This window comes from Glandiceps talaboti, chromosome 10 (assembly GCF_964340395.1).
Source record: "Glandiceps talaboti chromosome 10, keGlaTala1.1, whole genome shotgun sequence".
Taxonomy (NCBI): domain Eukaryota; kingdom Metazoa; phylum Hemichordata; class Enteropneusta; family Spengelidae; genus Glandiceps; species Glandiceps talaboti.
The window spans coordinates 24,323,899-24,348,442 of record NC_135558.1 but is presented as its reverse complement, the minus strand read 5'-3'; the positions used below and the strand labels follow the sequence as shown (position 1 = coordinate 24,348,442).

The following is a 24,544-nucleotide window of genomic DNA, read 5'->3' as shown; positions in this document are numbered from 1 at the left end:
ATTATTAATACTAATCATGATTTTGGCAGCTGAGAACAGTGTGGCTGTTACGAGTAGATTTACTTGTATTAGTACTAACGTAGTATATTACATTACATGCCAGAAATGTGGTGGGTTTTTTTTATATATAGGTCCGACTGTACATCGTCTTGGTAACCGTTTCGTGGAATATCTCCGGGATCCGTCTTACCAGACAAACGAATCGTAACTATCCCGTATCTATGCATATTATTACCAACGATCATAATGTATCAAATGTCTACTTCAGGAATTTGTAAGGTTTCTGGTGACAAGGATCGATTGATGTTGAAGGAGGAGGAAATCATTTTTTCGTCTTTGAACCCTGGATCCCCATGGAATTATTAGATTATTTCCCTAATATCTAACTACGCTTATTCTATCTTTCAAGCGTGCTCTAAAGGGAACTTCTTTTTGGTGCACATACTTTTAAATATTTTTGTCATACCCTACCGTTGATAAATACTCGCGTGGTGTCGTTCTTTTCAATGTATAGTCGGGTTGTTACCTGCTGTATATCGTGCCTTGATAGCATTGATAAAGAATTTTGATTCGAAACGTCGGATTGTAATTTTTTATTCGGACTGTATAACTGTGGGTGTATGTATGTATGTATGTATGTATGTATGTATGTATGTATGTAAGTATGTATGTATGTATGTGTGTGTGTGTCTGACTTTGTGCTTGTGTATCCAGAAAAAAACTCACGTGACAGTAAATACATCTGTTACCAAATGTAACTTCATGTAATGGAACATTTGGAGCGAGTTTTCAATTCTCAGACCTTTCGCTGAAAGGTTTTGATTTTCTATGAAAATGTATTTATTTATTTTTTAAATGAGTAGAAATGTATACCTCTGTCTCTTATAAAACCAGGTCTAGGTTCCCTTGATGTGAAGTTATCATTACACACAGTAACAAACAAATCCCGTCTAAGTGGATAATTGTTACCTGTCGTGGTAAGGGGTCGTGTGGAGGCAGGAATTATTTTCAACGATGCATGTCGTCGCTGCTGCGTCTGGAATCCACGGACTACTTGGATACCCCTCTCACAAACTTCCCTATCCTAGGTGACTCTCGCAGGTTGTCCCCTCTTAAATTCAGATCACCAAGCTTACCAATATCTAACATAGCGATGTCGGTAATCTGACTAACTTTTTGTTGGATAGATTAAGCGAAACAAAGCATCGGTTGCCGTATATCTCGGTGGATATATCGGATATTTTGTTTCCAAACACGTTAACTTCGCTATTAAAGGTTGCGGACTTGTGAAAAAGAAACAGAGAATTAGAAAAAAATGCAGCCCAGTTTTACGCACGGTTTTCGAGTACGAACAAAGTTAACATTGTCATTGGCCGTTACCAGATACAGCAAAAGAGACCAGAAATAGATCGTTTGCTTTAGCAGTTATTGAAATAACTTTTCCTCATTTCAAAAAGCCTAGAATTTGCTTCAAAGCTATGTCGGATGTTTTAAAACCGAGAGTTGCAGGCACAAGTAAATGAAGTAATGTCTGTCTAAGCTACAATAAATGTAAACGCGTGTGCTTATCATCCAAGTCATAAGAAATTGGTTGACGTGTGCGTTTGTCAAGTACATAGTCGTAACGACCTAACAAATGGAAAAAAAGATATCTTTATTTCAGGAACTTCTGTTTAGGTATTGGTAAATAATAAAATCATGTTTCTTAGCGTTCATGTGGTTGTTACGGTACATCACTCCTTGGCCAGGGGGTTACTTGGCCATATGGTTATTTTAGAACAACATGCAAAAAAGAATGTATAAATCCTAAACAGAAACATGACAAGGTGAACAATTAAAGATGTTATGGTCTAGTGCAGACTCAGTATAATAACATAGTCACGTATTATATTCGCTTATCAGTCACTTTTCATTCTATCCACCCCCTTCACATAATGGTATAGTCCCCATCATGCAATTCGTACCGCGTCATTTCAAATACTGGTACATTTTCCAAGTTGTGCCGAGCCTGTTTTACCTCAAGTTTGAGCAGATTTCACGGAGAAACAACCAGCCACTTCTATGACCACGATTATGAACCATAACTGGATACTATTTGGGCCTCACTCAAACCTCACGGGACAGAATATCGACCCGCGACCTGCCATGATCGCTGTGTGTGGCTGGTCAGATCTGACTCTTTACCTAGCCGGCCGGCATGATCGACCAGCGTGATTGTGATGTTCTACTTGCAGTGAATATGGACCGTGCATAATGGTTGTATCAATGCTTGTCTGACCAAATAAGCTATAACTTAGGGGATGAGGACTGTTGGGATTTGGAATGCAAGAGTTACCGCTTTGGATTTTCGGCGATTTTTGAAGTAAGTACATGTATTTTATGCAAATTATGTTTAAGTTAGGCTTGGAGCAGACCATTTTCAATGGGGGTGTAACCTGGTGAATGGTATGCAGACAAGATAAAGTATACAAAATCTTTCATATAGGCAAAACATTAAAAGAATTTTGCAACAACACACTAAAACTGAACATTCAAAAGAAGAGTTATTTTGGAAACAACACAAAATAAATCTATGGACTCACAAAACTTACTTGAAATGCAACACTTTCAAGTACATGTAGAGAGAGATACAAATACGTATTGAAATGCTCATTTGAATATACTGTACATACAAATCTGTTAGGGGAACAGCTGATTGTCAGCACCAGATCTGATCCAGTGTTCTCCCCAGAGGGTTTTCATGTACATGTATTGGGCCTGATATCCTTTAATTTTCGTCAATACGTGATCAGTTGTCCCAATACGCAATCAGATTCGATTGTTTAGAGTTCGGTAAATTGCATGTTGACATTCAAACTGATTAAAATCTGATGTAGATGTTGGCTAATCATTCATTGCTATTTCTTCGTTATTTTGCCTGGATTGACCTTCGTGGTACATGCTTACATGTTTATCCTGATCGCCTCCTCTACATATACATCTGAGCTGGCACCCATGCCCACACCGTTCTAGCTAGCCCGTGCTGGTAGCCAATCAAAAGTGACCTTACATTAGGATCGATTGAAACTACAAACAGACACGGTCACTACAAAATCATGTTCTCCATGTGCACAAGCACAGGCACCTGACAATGTTCTAAATGTTTCAACTGTAAACAAATTCAGTGATTGTATTAGTATATTTAAATGTAATATGATGGTACATGTACCTCTATATATTTCGTCTGAATACATTCGAACATAGCGTTATCATGTAGACGCGTACGTACATGTTAAGGATGAACGCATACTCTGTAATTGTTATAGAAGCTTGTGAGACAGAACGTCTAGGGAACACACAGACAGTTTATAGTGTACACAATGCAAAGCAACCAAAATTTTCACGATAAGGACGTGTTTTTTTTTTAGAAATTATTTCTTAAATTTCCCCATTTCTGAGTTCATATAGCACAACTGTGGCAAATATTTCTATGAATCGTACAATATTTCATGACTACTTTACGTTCGAGGAGAAGAGTACTACAGAGAACGTGTACACGTTCGCTGAGATGAACATGAACACTACCCGGGAAACGTGTTCGAATGTAACTAACATGTACGTGTAGATAAGACGAAATGCATCTACATGTAAACAAGAATTCTTTAATTACTGTACATATAGGGTAATACAGTCACTTGTTTACAGTTCAAATACTTTGTACGTTGTCAGTTGCCTATGTGCACAAGTAATGCCATGTTGTTTGTTGATATTCAATGCATGTGCCCGTGACAATGCCCATAGTACTTTGAAGTACAAAATGTGAGACGCAACCTGATTGGCTGTGTGGCTCACTTAGCAGAACGGCGTGGGCATGGCGCCAGTTCAGGTGTAGAGGAGGCAATCAGAATAAAAATGTAAACATGTACTGCGAAGGTCAATCCAGGCAAAATAACGAAGGTAAGATAACAATGAACGATTAGCTGACATCTACATTGGATTTTAATCAGATTGGTTGACGTCCATCTGTCACTCTGTCAGTTGACACCTTTGTTGTTTTCAATGTATATTTGCAACATTTGTATTGATCCTTCAAAAATAAGCAGCAAGTAAAACTAAAGAGTTTCTAATTAGTTCAAATGACTATTCAACCCTCTACCACTACCAGACTGATTTAATTTAATTTTGCCGTCACTATTCTTTTCAATAGGCATACAATTATATGCAGGGCATGCCTTTTGAGGCCTACCACTCGCGCAAATTAAAATCCACGAGTGATTTTCCACTTGCTCGGGCCCCAACGAACCTGTACATCAGCAGCCTGATGTTATTTTATATCATTTTTCAGCTACCAGACATCGTGTTAGTCCGAAATTTCGTGATACACGAGACTTACTATACTTCCCTATTGAGGACTTCAAAAACTCGCGGTAGTTTGTAACGCCATGGCCACCATATTGGAAAATCCATACTTTCATCGTAGTCATATGATGTACCAGTCTACAATGTCAAACTACAAACTGAAAGTGTTTACAGAGTAAAATTGAACTATATCACTTTATTGAAAGATACATTAGTCTGTTCAACTTTCTTCACAGCATGTGAGTAAACCAACTACGCAAATCGCTCTTGGGTTGAGAGATACTTGGTGTTAGTCATAGAACGAGACACTGAATGCTGACTTCATGTGTTTGTTGAAGTTTTATACTGTACAATGTATCAATAGCAAAATGGCATGACATCGTTTGATTTTTTGGTTTTATAGAAAATCTGTCAGTTCCGACATGCTTCTACTGCCAAACCGACATTATGAATAGGCTGGTTTTGCCTTTGATTTACCGAAAGCCTGTACCACAATGTGAATCACACTACCATTAGCAGGTTTACGCAGGTTATTCCCATCGAAAACAATACTGACGACAAACTTCAATGAAATCAGTCTGGTAGTGGTAGAGGGTTGAATAGTCCATTGAACTGATTAGAAACTCTTTAGTTTTACTTGTCGCTTATGTGTGAAGGATCAATACAAACGTTGCGAGTATACATTGAAAACAACAAAGACGTCAGCTGACAGATGAACAGTGCAGTGTCAACGTGTAATTTACCAAACCCTAAGCAATCCGATAACGTATCGGGACAACTGATCATGTATCAGTGAAAATTAAAGGATATTGGGCCCGATACGTGAAAACCTTCTGGGGAGAACACTGATGCAGATATGCAATGTAGTGTCAGCTGTGGTCAATTCACACTTCGTCTTTGTAAATAGTCAAGTATTTGTTATTATTGTAATGAATTGTCGTATACATTGTTCTTTTCTCAAAAACATTTTTATACTTCATTGTCTTTTAAGTCAGTAGGCTCATGTGGGCAGAAAACTTAGGTGACAATGATGCATCAACACAAGGGGAGAGAGAAAAATGCATGTCAAGTAGTTACTGTACAGTCGACAACCTCCGAGTCAAGGTCGGCAAGTGTGGGTGGCGGTCAGGCCCGACAGCCACTGACTGTCATGAGTTGAACCCTGACTGACAAAGATATGGAGGGGACAAGTTAGTCAAAACTACTGGCAGCAATAAACAGTCAAGGCGAGGAATATCTTTGATACATGAAAATATTCCCCCTTCCCCAGAGGATTTTCCCTCCCACAAGTGACTATTTTTCTCGTGTTGAGTGGGTGACCCTGCCAGAGTGACATTAACCTGGGGAAAAAGCCTAACTCTGGCAGTTTCCCAATCAACTATTTCCTTGACTTAACCACTTAACGGATGGAGAGGCTTGGCAGGAAGAGGGTTAAATCATGTCTCCATCCAAAGTCGCATAGAAGCAAAGCATTTCACAAGGGGGAGGGGACTGTGTCTGCTATGAAGACTTGGTGTAAATAGATTTTTACTGTTTTGGGGATACGTAACATGTACAATTAGATGTTACACCTACATTATTCTTCATTCATCCAAGGAAAATAGGAGTAACTGAAGGTGTCATTGTCACTACGAGTTGCTAGCCGAGTATTTTTCGGCCGAGTGACAGGTCGTGACAACCCAGAGTTTACAAGTGCTTTCCAACTGAATGAAGAAAAATATTGAAAAATAACATTATTTACCAGTGCCAGTAATATCAAAGAAACATTGCGGACAGTAATGGCAATTTTTTTGTTCTAAATGCCTTTTGAGTGCATAGTATAATCTCAAATAGATGATATGGTGATGGTTTGCTTACTCTTCCAAACAGTTTTACTCATATACATACGTTTTGTACATGCACATCATGTATAAACAGGATCAAAAATATATTCTAAATACATAACTACAATGTAGGTTTCTCTCTCATTTGAGCTGAACAATTTACTTGCAAAGGATGTTTAGTGAAGTAAAATGTAAATTGTAAGTGATGTTGCATCACTTTTATCATTTTATTGCAAAACCAATGTTTATTTTTTCTTCTGATGAATATATCATCTGACTCAATATTGATGTTTACATTTGATGATAAAATTGTCTTGATGCAACTAATCAAGAGATCTCCACTACGATTCAGGATCACGTTATTGTGAAAAACCTAACATATCATATGATATACAATGTACCTTACCATTCAGTGTTTGACAAGTGAGTTACAGTGCTAAATAAAGTACATTGTAAGCTCAGATTGCATGGGGTAAATAAAGAATCTAAAAGTAAAGAGTCAGGTTGATAAACTTAAAGTATTCTACAATGGATACTTTGCAGAACTTTATAAATGTTACTAAGCAAAGTTACTAAAGTATACACTAACTAATGTGTACTTTGAATATTACTGACAATGTTATTCTTTTTTATTTTTCAGTCAGTGCTGAGCAAGCATCTGGGATGAGAAGTCTGGGAAGAAGAATGAGGTTTTTGACTTGAAATGGTATTTGTAGATGACCAGGACAGGAGCAATGAATAACAGGGTTTGTTTTATATGAGCACCAAGGTTTAGAGAACAGCATGTTGAAGATTACTGATGGCGAATAGCACTGAACACCAGAAAATGAGAAAGAGTTGGTTGCTCTCATCAGTATAACCAAATGAACCAACAAGAAATGGCCACACCTACCTTCTCAAAGAACTCTACTAAACTCTACTGAAGTAGAGTGCATGTAGCAACTATTAGTATTGGTACACAGATAGGATATTATGTGAAAGACATTAAGATGTAATGGGTACTAAAATACAATTTGCGAAGAAATTCTAGAGAGTACCATGTACAAGGATGTTAGTTCAAAATCTACCCAGCTATGAACATGGAAGTCCTGTATTCCTGGTGTTCATTGTGGCAAGTTTGAGTAATTGTCACTAAGGTACTAAGAATTAGTAGATTTCTACTTCCAAAAATCGAAAATATGTATTCCTATAGCGAGCGTTTCGGGATGAATGTGAGTTGACGGACCAATATGGAAAATTTCATTGATCGATTCCACTGTTTGTGAGGAGTTAGCCAAAAAAATGTTCTACCGTGGGGTTGATGAGCCCAATACACATTGCTACACATTAGCATATCCTATGCCACATGCAACACTTAAAGCCAGCCAGCTGACACTATTAATTTTTTATCTGATTCTTACGTTATGGTATGTTATACATGTACATTTATCCGTATTGGGATCGTTTGTGTGTTTTAGAACAAGACATCCCCACGGTAGAAATTTTTTTTTGTTAACTCCTCTCACAAATGGTGGAATTGATCAATGAAATTTTCCATGTTTGTCTGTTAACTCATTCTTCCCAGAACCCTCACTACATGAATATGTATTTTCGATTTTGGGAAGCAAAAATCAACATTCTTACCTTGGCGAGTATGACTCAAACTTGTTGCCATATTGAATACACAATGGACACTTGGCACACAAGACTTCCGTGTTTGTAGTTATGTAGATTTTTATCTGCAACTATGCATGTGGTACTATATAGAATTTCTTCGCAACTTGTATTTTGTACCCTTTACTATATCAATCAGGCTCTTAACTAATATTTGGTACAAATCTACCTAACCCTGGAAATGCCAGTCTCTGTTACACAGCATTACAATAATAATTGCACAATTTATAGCACAAGGGTGTTTACAAATGAAAAGAAACATTACAAAAAAAAGGTCTAACAGCTAAATTTTACATGTGCCGTAAATAACATACTTTTCAATGTTAATAAATCACCAACATGGGTAGTCAAACTGTGTAAAGAGATTTAACATGCAAGTTTCTTTCTACCCATTCAGAAATATCAATATCCTTAGTGGAGTTGTAACAGCTTCAACTTTTCCCCATATTTTCTTTGTAAATATTCTGAAGGGCATTCAATTCACAAAAGTGCTTTCTTCTTCCACCTAACATCACTGATTTCTGTACCACTGAAAACAGACATACAGTAAAACATCTCTAATAGTTCTGGTTTGATGTTTTTACAAAACTCTGTACATGTGTGAGTTTTTCTTGAAATGTAAAGATAATGTCAGCGTACAAATCAGAGAGAGTTGTCAGCTATTCAGAATACTGTGTGTTACCATGTCTCTGTGCACATGTAACCAACTCTATCAATGTTGTAATTGTAAAGTAACTTTTAAGTCAACAATGGATTTTACAGTTACAGACTCTCACTAATGCAACATTACATTGGAAAGAAGTGTATAACATGAATGTTTGGTTGCTATCAATTTGACAACCAATAGTCTGTTGTCAACCCTCATTCTGCATATTTCACCAACTGTATTTGCTTGTGTACACAGATTTGGTTTGAATATTTTATATATACATGTAATACATATAGATTATTTTGAAACCTGGACATAATTTATCATTTGACATTATTATTACATAATAGAAACGTATATCTGACTGTCCAGTATTATTTTTGCAGACTTTTATGATCTTCAGGTGTACATTCTAGGGACTATCATGATTGCAGGTTTGTGGTATCTTTACTTTACCACATGCTATAGAAAATGTATTTAGTTGTGTCAATGTTGCTTTGTCTAGGATGCTGTCATGGTAGTATATAGTTGTATATTTTTTGTCAACAACAGAATATACCAATTTAATGTTGGAGAGAATCATGAAATAGTTTAGTTGATACAAAATAGCAAGATATATTTATTTGATTACTAATAAATGTAAGTAGAGAGATTCTCTGTTATCAAGTCTGTATACATAGTTAACTACCTAAATCATCTCTGCACTGCAACCTGATTAGTTTTTAGTGAGCAATATGTTGTATTTTATACAAAGATTTTTTTTGTCAAAAACGGGTCCTCAGTTACAATGTACATACTGCTAACAAAGTAGATCTGGTGTACATTTACATACATATAACAATATCAAATCGATACAAAAATGATATTTTACATGATTTTTTTTTTACTTTCCTAAAACATTTGTGAAATATTAGTTATTGTAAACAATTTGGCTTTTGTGTGCATGTTGCACCATTATACCAGTTGTGTAGATTCCCATTTTTATCTACATAATTATAGTCTGGAGTGTGTACATGTAAAATGTAATTGTATTTTGTACAGTGATATTTATCAATAATGTGTCCTCAGCTACATGTAGCTACACACTGTACCACCTATATGTTGGAAAGAACAATTTCTATCTACTGACATTACTTGTACAGTTTGGGTTATTCTTCTATGGAATTTAGTGGGTCAAAGACACATTGAATCCATCTTGGTTCATTTAAAGAACATAAAAAGTGTAAAAACATAGTACCAGTACGTGATATATGGAATATGATGTTACTCCTGTAAAAGAAATGTCAAATTTACTGTTCAACTTTCTTTTATGAATAAAGTTTCCTGTTTGTTATTTCAGAAGTGATTGCAGTGTTAATTAAATTTCCCCTTCCCATATTTGTAAAGATTAAATGTTACATTGTTGTTGTTTATTTGTTTGTTGTTGTTGTTGTTGTTGTTGTTGTTAGCTTCCTTCTTGCTAACAAAGGTTTATCTGTTTTGTCAAAGTATTAGAATACAAAATACATGTATATGTGCATTTGCCAGTATCCACCATCATAAAGTAATGGAGAACTGGAAGAATCATAATTACAGTTAATTTGAAGATTAGAAGTGAATACGATCAAAAGATGGTGATGTTACCAGCAAAATACAGAAAGATCTTTATTGAATAAGCATGTTTATAAGCCAATAACTAGGCCCAACCTGCATCCCTAGAAAGCTACCCTATAGCTAGGGCCGGTACCCCGTGGGCGTGCCGTGCATGCTGGGACCGGCCGTGCTAGAATTCTTGTGACCTTTGACCACAATACTGACCTTTGGAGTTGACCTTTTATGCAAATCTTGAACGTTAGCAGGCCTATAACGTGGGGGTACAATGCTTGATATACGTACTACGTATACTCCGTGTACGTTAGTCTGACGAAGATCTACGTTCTATCGGCGATAGTATACGCACTGACACACTTCCTGTCGGCGTTAATATACCGACAACGTACACTAAGCGTACTGGGATGTTCCGTCTATGGTAATATACGCTACGTAGATTTACTGCACACATGTGATCTGCGTTTGTGTATATTCAAGTACATCTCTGTGCATGTTAAATCTACGAGTGCGTCGGCACACATATACGCTCAGTAGATCAACTTTTTTGCCCAGTGTTCTGTACTGGAGAAGAATATGAAACAATACGGATAATCGATTTGTAAATGTAGTAATACTACATCATCAGGAAGTAATATTTCTCAATCTAAAATCAAGTTGATATATGGAAAAAAACTTGCAGACTAACAAGAAATTTTGTCTTAAAAAAATGGCGGGAGAGTTTTTAGTACTGAAAGGGTTAATAGCCGACAGATTACATTAAGTACCAAGTGATAGACAACTTTGTTTGCTGTGTATAAGAGTCTAGTTGCTAATAATAGTATTATGACAAGACCATGGTAACTGTGGTATACATGTACAGGGTACTGGACTTAATTAATATTTAGTTGTGTTTTCATTTGCCTATTCAAGTCAATTAATTTTAAATTCAATTCAATTTTGTTCATGCTTATTTTGATGTCCATTGTCGTATTACCTCATTTATTAGACATCAATTTCTTGATTTTGTGAATGACCCCAAGATTTGCAGTTGGGACCCCCAAATTTTCAGACCTTGGGTTCCAAGGACCCCCATAATCCAAAGGTGATGTAAAAACCTATGTGATCATTTGGCTGTTGCTATGGGCGTGGTCTTGTTGCTAGGCACATTTGCATTCATTTTTTGAATGTTTACTCATTTGTCTTCCAATTCCTGTTTGTTAACTTTACAATATACATGATTATTTGGCTGTTGCTATGGGCGTGGTCATGTTGCAAGGCAAGTTTATTTAGTTTTTGAATGTTTATACAATTGTCTATTAATCTCCGTTATCTTCGCAATATATGTGATTATTTGGCTGTTGCTATGGGCGTGGTCTTGTTGCTAGGCACATTTACATACATTTTTTGAATGTTTTTCATTTGTCTTTCAATTCCTGTTACCTTCGCAATATACATGATCATTTGGCTGTTGCTATGGACGTGGTCTTGTTGCTAGGCAAATTTACGTACATTGTTTTGAATGTTTATTCAATTGTCTTAATCCCTGTTATCTTTGTGAATACAAGACTGTTTGGCTGTTACTATGGGCGTGGTCATGGTTGCTAGGGATATTTGCATACATTTTTTAAAATGTTTACTCACTTGCCTACCAGAAGATGTTATTTAACCAAAATATACTGCCATTTGGTTGTTGCTAAGGGCGTGGTCATGGTTGCTAGGGCCAATTTTGTCAAAATGTTTTGAAGAAAATCTGCAGAATAACACTTTCAGAAACATCTCACCAAGTTCCAGACTCATTGACCAAGCACTTTTTGAGATATAAGTTTTTGACCAAAAATGAACATTTTTACACCTAATTTGCATATCACTCATGGAATCATTGTATGCTTAATACTTCTTCGTCCATACATCCCTAAATGCATTCCAATTACAGCCCAATCTGCTCAATGGTTTTGGAATTATAGATTTTTTACCAAAAGACACATTTTTAGCCCTAATTTGCATATTACTGATGGGGACCATCATATATCATGAACAATTCTTAGTAAAAACACCCTGAGGAATGTTTCACCCAAATTTCAGCCCAATCTGCCCAGTAGTTTTTTGACCAAAAATCACATTTTTTTACCCAAATCACAAACCGGTGGTAAGATTATTTTGATTTGAACAATTTTCCAACTAGACACCCAAGGTAATGGACCCACCAAATATCATGGCAATCGGTTCAGCGGTTTTTGACTTTAACTTGTTCACACACACACACACACACACACACACACACACACAGACAGACAGACAGACAGACAGACAGACAGACAGACAGACAGACGCTGGGCGATCCCTATAAGCACTACTAAACCTCAGTTCAGTTGTGCTAATAAATTAGAGCAAGACAGGACACAGCCAGGGTGGCTCTAAGACACACCCATTTGCATCTGCATCTCGTTAATGATGCACCAGCCGGGTGACAAAGTTCCAGCTTGTACTGTACATAGGCATGGTTAAATGACTAACTAATCAAGATTTTTACACATTTGTCTTTTGTTATTGCAATTTAGAGTCTCCATGTTCATGATTGGATATCAAATATCTTCACTTACCTCCATCAAAGTAACCACCATTGTTTGGAGCTGACATGGTCACTTATTAAATCTATGGAACATAAACAGAAATGCAAATATCTAGTCAGCATTTTTTTTAAATATCTGCAATGGCATTGTAGCACAACTGTACAGTTTTTAGTTTCCACATGCTGATCAATGCTACAGTAGGTATACATGTTCATTTGCTGAATGATTATCCAGTTGCCTATCCAACCCTGTTGTTATATTTGCAACATATGTGATCATTTGTCTGTTGCTATGGGCATGGTCTTGTTCAGGGGTTTCATTATATGCCGGACGCCGGAGAAAATACCCGCCTACTCTTGTCATTTCTCCGGCTACATTTTTCGAGATGATGACAGAAATGACGTGAAATTTAGTCAAAGACAGCTTTGTAATGGTCATAATGATTTTCAGACTACAAAACTTCTATGAACTCTTCATAAGAAATACATCGTGTGACAAAAGATTGTGACCTTTGACTTAGTTTGATACCGCTGTCCAGGAACATGCAGTGACAATGGGTTGGTGAAATAAACAAAATACATGTAGCTTATATGTGATCAAACGCCATAACGTCTACTCAAACGCAACACTCTATTGATTTCATGACTGTTTCATTGTCTTTTCCATGTCACACAGTTGCGATCAAAATGATACAAAACTTAGGAAAATATACGGAATAAAATCATTCTCCCACCACTAATCGCGAATGTAATAGTATTTTACAACTAGTCATTCAATACTATGATACCTCAATTTAGTGGAAGGATGAACATTTACATCGTTTATCGAAGCCCTTAGGGGGGGTTGTTTGTACATGTATACCCGTGTGCGTGACTGAATGAATGGATGTAAAATATGTGTATATTTATTATGTATGTGTTTATGCCAAAATTGGTGTCAGTTTGAGGTTTCCAAGTGGACATTGCAAAATAAGAGCTTGGTACACACAATAATCATTTATATGATATTTACTTACTATGATAATAGTATGATATTATGTGTAGTATTTTAGGACAGGTCAAATGTTTGCATAATATGAATGTCACTAATTTCATGAAAAAACTCGAACGTTTATTACTTAATGTTTTGTTTATGCATAAATTATTAAATGCTGAAAAAAAGAATGACTTCCAAATCTTCCCTGTTGACTACCAGTTTTAAAAAGTGGTAGTCAAAGTGAAAATCCACCATTTTGAACACGAACTGAGTGAAGGCATAAGTCGAAACAATTACTAACTTAGTGGGCTCGCCAAGGTCATGGAATTACAGCGACAGCTTTAAGAATTTTCAAAACCTACCAATAAATCACATAACACAAATTTTCTTCAGAGGAAACCTGACATGTGTCATTTTTTCTAAATTACATATTTAACCAGTAAATGACAATGTATAATTAATGGTGTCTGTACTTCTGAAAGATGCTCTAAATTGCCTCTGAAAGGTTTCTGTTTTTCAAAAAAATTTCACCATGGGAGGGGGGACACCACCCTCCCAAACGACGTCGTTTTGTTGACCTTTGGCCTAATTATGATATTTTAATATCCAAAACTTTTGACAAAATATTTGTAATTGACTGATTATGCATAATATACAGTGTGTAACATGTAAATATGACTTTTAAGTAACTTTGACATGGTTTTATAGGCAGTAAGTATTAAGCCTACCAAAACATGTTTACCCATAGCAATACATGGTATTTCGGTTTTCTCGCGATATAACAAAATGCCCAGGGGTGCGTGAGTGGTACCCGTCAGATATGCTAACAGGACACCTTTCTGAGGTGGAATCTGCAAAAAAATATCATATAACTCACATTGCAAGGTTAACCCCCCCAAAACCACCTCTGGCAACTGGACTATCTGGGTTTGTCTATGCTGTGCCTGTTGAGGCTAATAAATAGATAATTCTATTCATACCGGTCTTCACTGAAGACATTTTCATAGTGATCTAAATCGAAATGCATTGACACACTTCCTGTCAACAAAAACGTTATACACATTTGGATGCATGAACAGAGACATAATTTATTTTTCTTGACAGGCAAACTATTAAAGTGTTTTTTCCATGTTCAATAAGTTACCGATTTACACTTATTTGCATGAAATTTCAATAACCAGTTCTGCAACCATGTACACAAACTAAATGTACAGTACATGTAATTGTATATTATAGGATACAGACTTGTTTTTGGGGTTTTTTATTTATTAGACTTCAACAATAAGTCAGGGGAAAAAAGGTAACACAGGTGGCAAGCATCTATATAAGATATTATAAGAGCAACCCTCCACATACAACAAATGGCATACACAAAAAGCAAGCTAACAAGAACATTAAAAACAGTAAATACAATATATAAAAAATATACACTAAACGAATAACATACATGTACGAGAACATAATTAAGAAATACGACACTTGGCACAATGACATCGATTGACCCAAGTGGCAAGTATCATAAGACAAAAAACTATTTTCCAAAAGATTTCTATACAATATACGGAGATTGTTTTTATATGAGTTGACACTTACTGAAAACGACAAGTACAATTTGACTGGACAAGCATTCCAACTTCCAAGTATAACATATTCTGTTAAAAAATGACTGTCGGAATACTTCACTGCGAAATTGTGGCATTTTCAGTAAGTTGTAAGTCACTCTAAAAATACCCTGTTACAACATGTGACATATCATATGTACATTGTACACATGTAGTGTGTTGAACAGACATGAAAAGGCTCTGAAGTGATGAAATTCGTCATCAACTTTTCTCAGTACAAATGATCAATTATTTCCCCACTGTTGTATAGCATACAATTAGATATGGTCTTTTTTTGCAAACACAGTTTCTCCCCTACCATATTTAACTGGGTAAAATGGCCCATTAAAGGTCATAATTGACCAAAATGTGTGTTTTAGCTAAATTCTCTTTTTAATACTGTAGAACATGCAAAAATATGACAAATTGTAAAACAGACTGAAATAATTTAAACAAGTCATTGAGAATGACATAGTCCCCGCTATAATTGGGTTTTAAGGAATTATCACTACTCTGATCACGCAACAACATTTGTGAACCTAAAACAAACAGACTTAGATATGTTGTGTGTGCTTGTTGGACATGGAATATGCCTCCAACAATAAAGGATTGGTTGGGTATGGGGGATCATATCACGATGAAAATGGAGTCTGAGTTATGGCTTTGGACATGGAAAATTCACTGTCAAAATGGTTGCCAGGCAGCCATATTGGATCGTATCACGACGAAAATGGATAAGCACATGTATGTCATAGAACACTGTCCTAATACCAACTTTAAATGAGATCTGTTCAAGCATGTCTGAGTTATGGCTTTGGACATGAAAATTCGCAAACAAAATGGCTACCAGGCAGCCATATTGGATCGTATCACAATGAAAATGGATATGCACATGTATGTCATAGAACACTGTCCTAATACCAACTTTGAATGAGATCTGTTCAAGCATGTCTGAGTTATGGCTTTAGACAGGGAAAATTTGCAAACAAAATGGCTGCTAGGCGGCCATATTGGATCGTATCATAAAACAAATTGACGTGCATATGTATGCCATAGCATGTTGCCCCTGTACCAAGTTTGAAAAAAATCGGCCCAGGCATCTCCAAGAAACGGCTGCGGACGGACGGACGCACGGACGGACAGACGGAGCCCAATCCATAAGTCCCCATTCCGGACTTCGTCCGCGGGGACTAACAAAGCAGCATAAACTGGAATAGATACAAGCCTTCAATTGTAGACATACATGTACTCCCAAACTTGCACAAGTATGTTTTTTGGCAAAGTTATTGTGCAAATCTGATTGGTGTCGCCAGATACAAAACTTCATAATTTATTGACTAATATCCTATTTGACCTTGAATATGGAGAAAATGGGCAAAGGTCAAGATATGAAGAGAAAGCTGACCTTTGGGTATAGACATTTAAATGAAGTTTTTTAGTTTATTCAACATAGAAAGAAATATTTTGGTAATTTCACCTTGAAATTGTGAAACTGTCACTTGAAAATCACTTGCACAGTCAAAGGTCAGGGTTTTAAAGCAAGCTCATATTTGATAAAATGGGTGTACAGGCACTTGAAATTGAATGGAGTCACTGCGTATAATAATACCTCCAAAGTTATGATGCATATTGTGAAATTTAACAACAAATATGGCTGCCATTCAGCAATATTTGATTCGGTCGTAAAACAAAGTGGTTCCTTCATCATCAAGTTCATGTCAGGTTCCTTCATGTCAGAGATGTGAGGGTGAACCCACGCACGCACAGATGGATGGACGGATGGAACCCAATGTATAAGTCCCCTCCAGGTGGTACACACTGCGACTACAAATGATCCAAAAGTTTCTTGGTATCATCATATACATGTACATGTAAGGTTACTGTTTGGCACCTGGCTGAAATACATGTACATGTAGCTGTCAAGGTGTAACATTGTGTGCTTACAAAAATGAAGAATCCTCCTGAACAGACTACTATTGAGTATTTGATAAAATATTTACAAAAAATGCCGCCAATTGTGTTGTGGCACAACTGAATTTGGCAGTTGCTATGGGCGTGGTCTTTGTTACTAGGCATATTTGTATACATTTTCAGAATCTTTATTCACTTCCCTACCCTTCCCAGTTTCCATCTTTGCAATATAAACAATCATTGGGATGTTGCTATGGGTATGGTCTTGTTGCTAGGCATATTAATATACACTTTTTGATTATTTATTCACTTACCTACCCGTCGTTATCCTTGTAATGCATTATCACTTCACTGTTGCTAAGGGCATGGGCATGGTTGCTAGAGCCAGTTCTCAAAATGTTTTGAAAAATAGTGCAAATATTGCATTCTCGCACAAATTCATGTTCATGGCAATGATAGATATATATTTTTTTGAAAATTTAAAGTTGTAACCAAAATAAAAATTATATAACTAATTTGCATCATAATAATCCAGCCATCCTATTAATCAAGACAAGTATAGCAACATCCTTATCAAACTTTAAATTGATGTGTCTACCAGGGATTGCACTAGACTTTGAAACCAGTGACACCCAGGGACCCATCACTGCTGAAAATATGGGGTCCCTTTAAAAAAAATACCGCCAATGGCGTTGTAGCACAACTGTACAGTTGATAAAAATGTTTATCCATATGCTAGTCCATGCTATTGCTAACAATAGGTGTTCATTTGCTGAATGACTATCCAGTAACCTATCCAACCATGTTGCGATCTTTACGATATATGCTATCATTTGGCTGTTGCTATGGACATGGTCATGTTGTTAGATATATTTACATATATTTGTGAATGTTTTTGTTCACTTGTGTATGAATTCCTGATATTATCTATGCAATATACAGTTGCTATGGGCATGGTCTTGTTGCTAGGCATTTTTACATTCATTCAATTGTCTATTAATCACAGTTGTTATCTTTGCAATACATGTGATCATTTGGCTGTTGCTATGGACGTGGTCTTGTTGCTAGGCACATTTGCATACATTTTATAAATGTTTATTCATTTGTCTTTCTATTCCTGTTGTCATCTTTGCAATATGTGTGATTATTTGGCTATTGCTATGGGCATGGTCTTGTTGCTAGGGAAATTTACATACATTTTTTGAACGCTTACTCAATTGTCTATCAAACCCTGTTATCTTTGTGAAATACACCACTGTTTGGTTGTTGCTATGGGCGTGGTCATGGTTGCTAGGGTATTTGCATACATTTTTTGAATGTTCAATCATTTGCCTACCAGATGATGTTGTTATTTGACCAAAATATACTGCCATTTGGTTGTTGCTAAGGGTGTGGTGATGGTTGCTAGGGCCAATTTTGTCAAAATGTTTTGGAGAAGATGTGCAGAATAACACTTTCAAGTTTCAGACTCGGTGACTAAGTACTTTTAGAGATATAAGTTTTTGACCAAAAATGAACATTTTTACACCTAATTTGCATATCAATCATGGAATCATTGTATGCATAATATTTCTTCATCCATACATCCCTAGATGCATTCCCATTAAATTTCAGCCCAATCTGCTAAGTAGTTTTGGAATTATAGATTTTCAACCAAAAAAGACACATTTTTAGCCCTAATTTGCATATCACTGATGGAATCATCATGTCATGAATAAATCTTACTTTCTACCCCCTTAAGAATGTTCCCACCAAATTTCGCACCAATCTGCCCTTTAGTTTCTGAGTTTAAGTTTTTTGACCAAAAATCACATTTTTTGACCCAAATCACACACCTGTGATGCGATCATTTTGATTTGAACAATTTCCCAACTAGACACCCAAGGTAATGGACCCACCAAATATCATGGCAATCGGTTCAGCGGTTTTTGACTTGAAGTTGTTTACACACACACACACACATCCACACACACACACACATAGACAGACAGACAGACAGACAGAGACAGACGCCGGGCGATCCCTATAGCACTACTGAACCTCAGTAGTGCTAAAAAACGATGTGCGTATGTAAAATTCGCCGGCAGGGGATTGAGATTGACAGTGTTACCTTTGTAATCAGTTTCAACATGAACTTGAAAATATTAGAGTTGGATCCACTCGAGGATCGCAGGCCCTATGGTTGAAAACTTGCATGTCAGGTCGCAAATATTGTATTCCTTTTTTTAAACAACGTCTAAAATTTGATACAATGTTATAACTTTTCCATCGATTTTTTATACGTCGTGTAGCGTCGTCTAAAAACCAACACAACAAAGTGTACGGGATCACTTTACTGTATAACGTGCTGTTAATAGTTGGCAATGATGTAATTCTTAGTCTGTAATTCGTCGGCTAAATTCGTCCGGGTTCGCTAAAAACTTTGAAAGCGGTTGAGAATTGTTTTTCACAGTCTTTGATTTTATCATATAAATTTGTAAATGTACTATATATATGTATTTAAAATTAAAATTCAGAGATACTACATGTATGTCGTTTTATTTTACAAATTTGGACTGAGTTCTACAACATGTTCATCGAACTCAAGTATAAACATGGCTGACACATACACGTGTTTCACGCATCGCCGGTGATTCTCTATTCTAGTTCCTGATGACCGTATTCTGATTTTACTCTAAGTTATCTTCATAGAGTACTAGTCTAGTTCCTGACGACCGTATTCCGATTCTACTCTACATTATTAAGGTAGGGTAAAATCGGAATACGGTCGTCGGGAACTAGACTGGTACGTATTGTATGAAGATAACATATGGTAAAATCGGAATACGATTGTCAGGAACTGACTATGATTTCCCGACCTGTGACGATAATTTAGAACTTTTCAATTCTGAACTCTAGCACCAAAATGGGACATTTGCACTCTAAAAATGTGTAAGACTTTTAGCTTTCGTCCGTATTTGTCAACAGTGTAAATGTCAACGGTTCATAAGGGCTTACTGCCAGTGGATGTGTAGTAGTAGTACTATGCTACACTTCATGTGCATTGCATTCTAATATACTTCTATTGAAAATTGGTGACGGGAAATGTTTCCACCATGTACATGTGTACTAATAATCACCAGATGTAAACTGAGCGCCTCCCACCAATTATTAAAATTAAAAATTAAAAAAAAACCTGGTATAAACAAATTTGTGTTGCTGAGGAGAACTATGAACTTGGTATACACCATGATAATTTTTATTTTTGAACGATGTGTACGTGTGAACCATGGTTAACCTCAAATGAATCTTCGAAGAGCATGAAGTGAACTGTAATTTCACGTAATGTGTTCCATCCGGTAACGAAGCAGAAAAAAAAAAGGTTTCAGTTTGAGTGAGATGAAATGATGACATGGGTCCAGCGATGTGGTGTATTTATTTATTGCTTCGGCCGTGAAGGAAGATGCTTCACCGGAATGGCCGTGGTATTGATGGAGACCTTTTGTAATCAAGTCTATTAATAAGTAACCAATCACGTGTATAAGTAATGATAATATTTCATAGTTTCTAAACTCTCCAAGATGGCACATGAAAGTGTAGTCTATCTGCTAGACCTCGGATGTTCTTCCGATAGAATACGACACACGCCCGAACATCGCTATCAAGGATGGAACATCCAATGTCTAGCAAATGTCATCGGGATATAAATAACTGCCAATCAGAGAACCGTATTAGCGACAAGCACAAACAGAGGACAATAGCTAATTTTTCAAGCATATTCATCATAAGGAGGGGGCTTGTAAAAATAACCACCAATGCTTTAACTAAAATGTGTGAATGACAACGTCTACACACTTATCAAACACAATTACCATACACTGATAAGACATAGTAATGACATAAATGTGTTTGTCAACACCTGCATGGAGAGATTGAATATATTAAAGTATATATATGCATATATATATTAAAGTATATATATGCCCAACCCACTAATCTCAATGGAATGTCCGGTCTGAAAATGACATTTGCTAGACTGTTCGGGCAAGCTCTCACTGCGAACTTCGTTCGCTTATAGTATCAAAAGAAAGCCCGAACATCTAGCAGCAAGACTAATGAAAGTGGTGAAACGTTTTGCATACGATGTGTTATATTCAAATTTGACAAGTAAGGCGTAATTTAGCAGAAAACCCACTTAACTTTGCAATTCAGATGTGAATCGCTTCTATTTGCGTTTACATTGTAGGAATTGTAGGATTTGGTTCATGCCGAATTCAATGTCACAAACACAGAAGAAGCCTGAAAATCACAGCAAACGCTACCTACAATATAATACAGTAGACATGTTTGAATCATGGACACCATCTTGCCATATTACACTTCATGCATACGCATTTGTCTTCATTGCATTACTTCCACAAGTTTGAGGAAAAAGCAATGTTATTTTACTGCACTCTTAATGCTGAAGATATCATGTAATTAAATAAAAGGCAAATTTCTGCTTTAGCTGAAAAAAAAAACAGTTGCAAAAAAATGTAAATAAAAATTCCAAAAAAAAAAAAGAAATACATGTAATTCATCACAAAAGCAATATTTTGCATTTTACAAAAAAAAATTAACACTGTAGTGCTACATGTATGTGTAGAGAGAGGGCCTTTGAATACAACCATTTTTGTGGGTTTCATTTGTTAACTTTGATAAAGCAATAAAGATACAATTTATAATGTCTTCTCTTTTTTTTGCATACGTTTTTTATCATCTCTTGAGGATGGATAACACTACTGGTTACTACACCATTGCCACTTTTTACCACCAATTACAAAACAAAACTGTTCCAGACAGAGACCTAGTACAAGAAATGGTGTACCTTTACTGGTTCTACATACTCAATTGTACTGAGGAAGCAATTTTTATTTGAAACCTGTCTCAGATATTGTCATGAGTTGATGGCCTTCGTCGTGTCGCTAATATAACCAACACAATACGTTCCCGCTGAACATCGAATGTCAACGCGTCTTACCAATGTGTATGCAGGACGCAATGTGTTTGACGTCTACATCGCTACATATTATTCTCTCATGAATATTTATATTTGACAACGATGTTATGACGTCACACCCTGGATGCACCATGTGCTGCGATGTCAGCTAATTCAGATACTTCCGGGGTACATTTCGTGATAACAATTCCGCAAACATTGATGAAAAATCATGCGTTTTAATCCGTGAAGCACTTCCTTACGTTGTTAGTACTTGACACGAAGTTGTTGGTTACTGACAGCAGGACCCGTTCACCCATTTTCGGTACGATGTCAATTTTGTCATTTCCGTAATGCTCGGCTCGAGTGGTGATGGAATCATAGCCGAAGTCGATGCGTTCATTCACATTTCGGATTTTAATGTAAAACATTTTAGGAAATGCATGGTTTCAAATGAACGAATATACAGACTGGGAATTACGAAACTCGAATTTCATGCGACGACAATCAGTACGTAATAGATGAGGCTGATGGTATATGACATCGAAACACGGTCTTTTGATGGACTGGTGTAAAATGGTCAAGCAGTCAAGTAGATGAATGGTCGTGGTGTGTTCATAGTTTATGCCATATGAGTAATCATATATACTTGAGACGTTTGTCCTATCATTACAACAGAAATTCGTAACTTTATTATCAACCATTTTTACATTGTTAAACAGACATTATATTCCACATTCAGTGTTGGTAAACCACTGTTGTATGATAACTATGTACACAAATATATGGGGCTACCAGTGAAGGTCATGGGGCTACTGACCTTTATGAATGGTAGCCCACAGGGGCTACCAGGGAGAAAAGTTAATTTCGAGCCCTGTCCCTGTAAATAAAGCTTTTACAACAGTACATATATGTTTGTGGAAACCACTTATACTTTGACATTGATACATGTGATCAGATCACTATCAGTGTTCCCCACACCAATTGTGGTTAGTTTTGTCAGGAAAGCTAAAATTATTTCAAACAATATATATGATTAGTTTTGTCAGGAAAGCTAAAATTATTACAAATGATTTCAAAAAATAACGATTAGTTTTCTCAGGGAAGCTTCAATTGTTTCAAACTAAATGTCCGGAGACGAGTAGACTTTAAAAAAAAAACATTGAAAAGTTTGCGTTCACCAGGGATGTCACTTATGGTGTCGCATCTGGCCGAAATCTCTACTTTACTATGGAGTACATGTACTTCAAAAACTTGCGAGATTTTGTGACGTCATTACATGTACCCATCATGTTGGAATTTTGTATGCAATAGCCCTGGTCGAACTTCGCGATATACATTTGTACGATGGCCAACTATTAACCTAAAAGTGTTTTCAGAGTAAATTTGAACAAAAAACCAATGATCGGACACAGCATCCCTACTTTATCAAGAGGTATACATGTATGAGTCTGTTAAACTTTTTTGACGACGTTGAAGAATACAAGTCGAAAGTCTATAGCATCACGTTTGCTACATGTACATACATGTACACAATGTATGTAATGCAAGTGATCGAAGACAGCGGAGGGGAAACACGTTATTGCACATGGCACAACAACAGTGTCACAACATTTGAAGCACGGCACTGGCCGTCGATCATTATCAGGTTGCCTCATGCCCTGCTAAAACCCCTCATGATGGCGACTGCCAGAATTAAAGTATATGTTGTGAACGATTAGACACACACACACACACAGTGACACACACACACACACACACAGTGACACACACACACACACACACACACAGACGCCGAGCGATCCCTATAGCACTACTCAACCTCAGTTCAGTTGTGCCAAAAACTAAAACAGGGCTCGAAATTCTTTTTTTTTCTTGGTAGCCCAGGTGGGCTATCATCATTTAAATTTGGTAGCCCGAGAGCAGTGACTGGTAGCCCATATGCATACATTCCTAAATTAATGGTGTTTGTGTATATATGTAACTATATGATGTATTGAATTCGATGATTGTTTGAATAACTTGAGAGGTCACGTTAACACGTTATTTGTGTGTATTTCACGCCATATTTGACATTGGGGATGCAATTTTTTGCATGTATGTGTCTCTGGGGACGTGTCATAAAGAGTTGCCGTATTATTATTATTATTATTATTATTATTATTATTTATTTATTATTATTTTAATTTCTTAGAAAACGCACTACACATACGTCACAGTGCGATGTACAGAAACTCTAAAAAGAATATGCAAAATTTAAAAATACACATTGCAAGTGGTAGGGTAAAGAACACACAGTATTACTATTAGCAAACAACGTACGGTTATTATTGCAATGGAGAGAAAACATATAGTCGCAGTTCGTACTTGTAACTATTATCTAAATCTCTTGGTGCAGTGAGACCTGTAAAATTTGAATATGATTCAACGTATGGAAAACGTATAAACAGTTTCATAAGCCCCATGGCCATTTCCTGATGTGGAGACTACGTCTTGGG

General features: G+C 36.5%; 1 protein-coding gene across 1 annotated transcript in view; it reads right to left on the bottom strand.

Annotated features, from left to right (window-relative positions):
- Positions 1 to 24,544, bottom strand: part of LOC144440768 (uncharacterized) — a 176,060-nt gene that overhangs the window by 148,870 nt on the left and 2,646 nt on the right. Inside the window, exon 2 of the mRNA XM_078130147.1 lies at positions 12,633 to 12,684. Coding sequence (XP_077986273.1) covers positions 12,633 to 12,669 — 37 coding nt within the window. The 5' untranslated portion in view covers positions 12,670 to 12,684. The remainder of the gene's footprint in view (positions 1 to 12,632; positions 12,685 to 24,544) is intronic.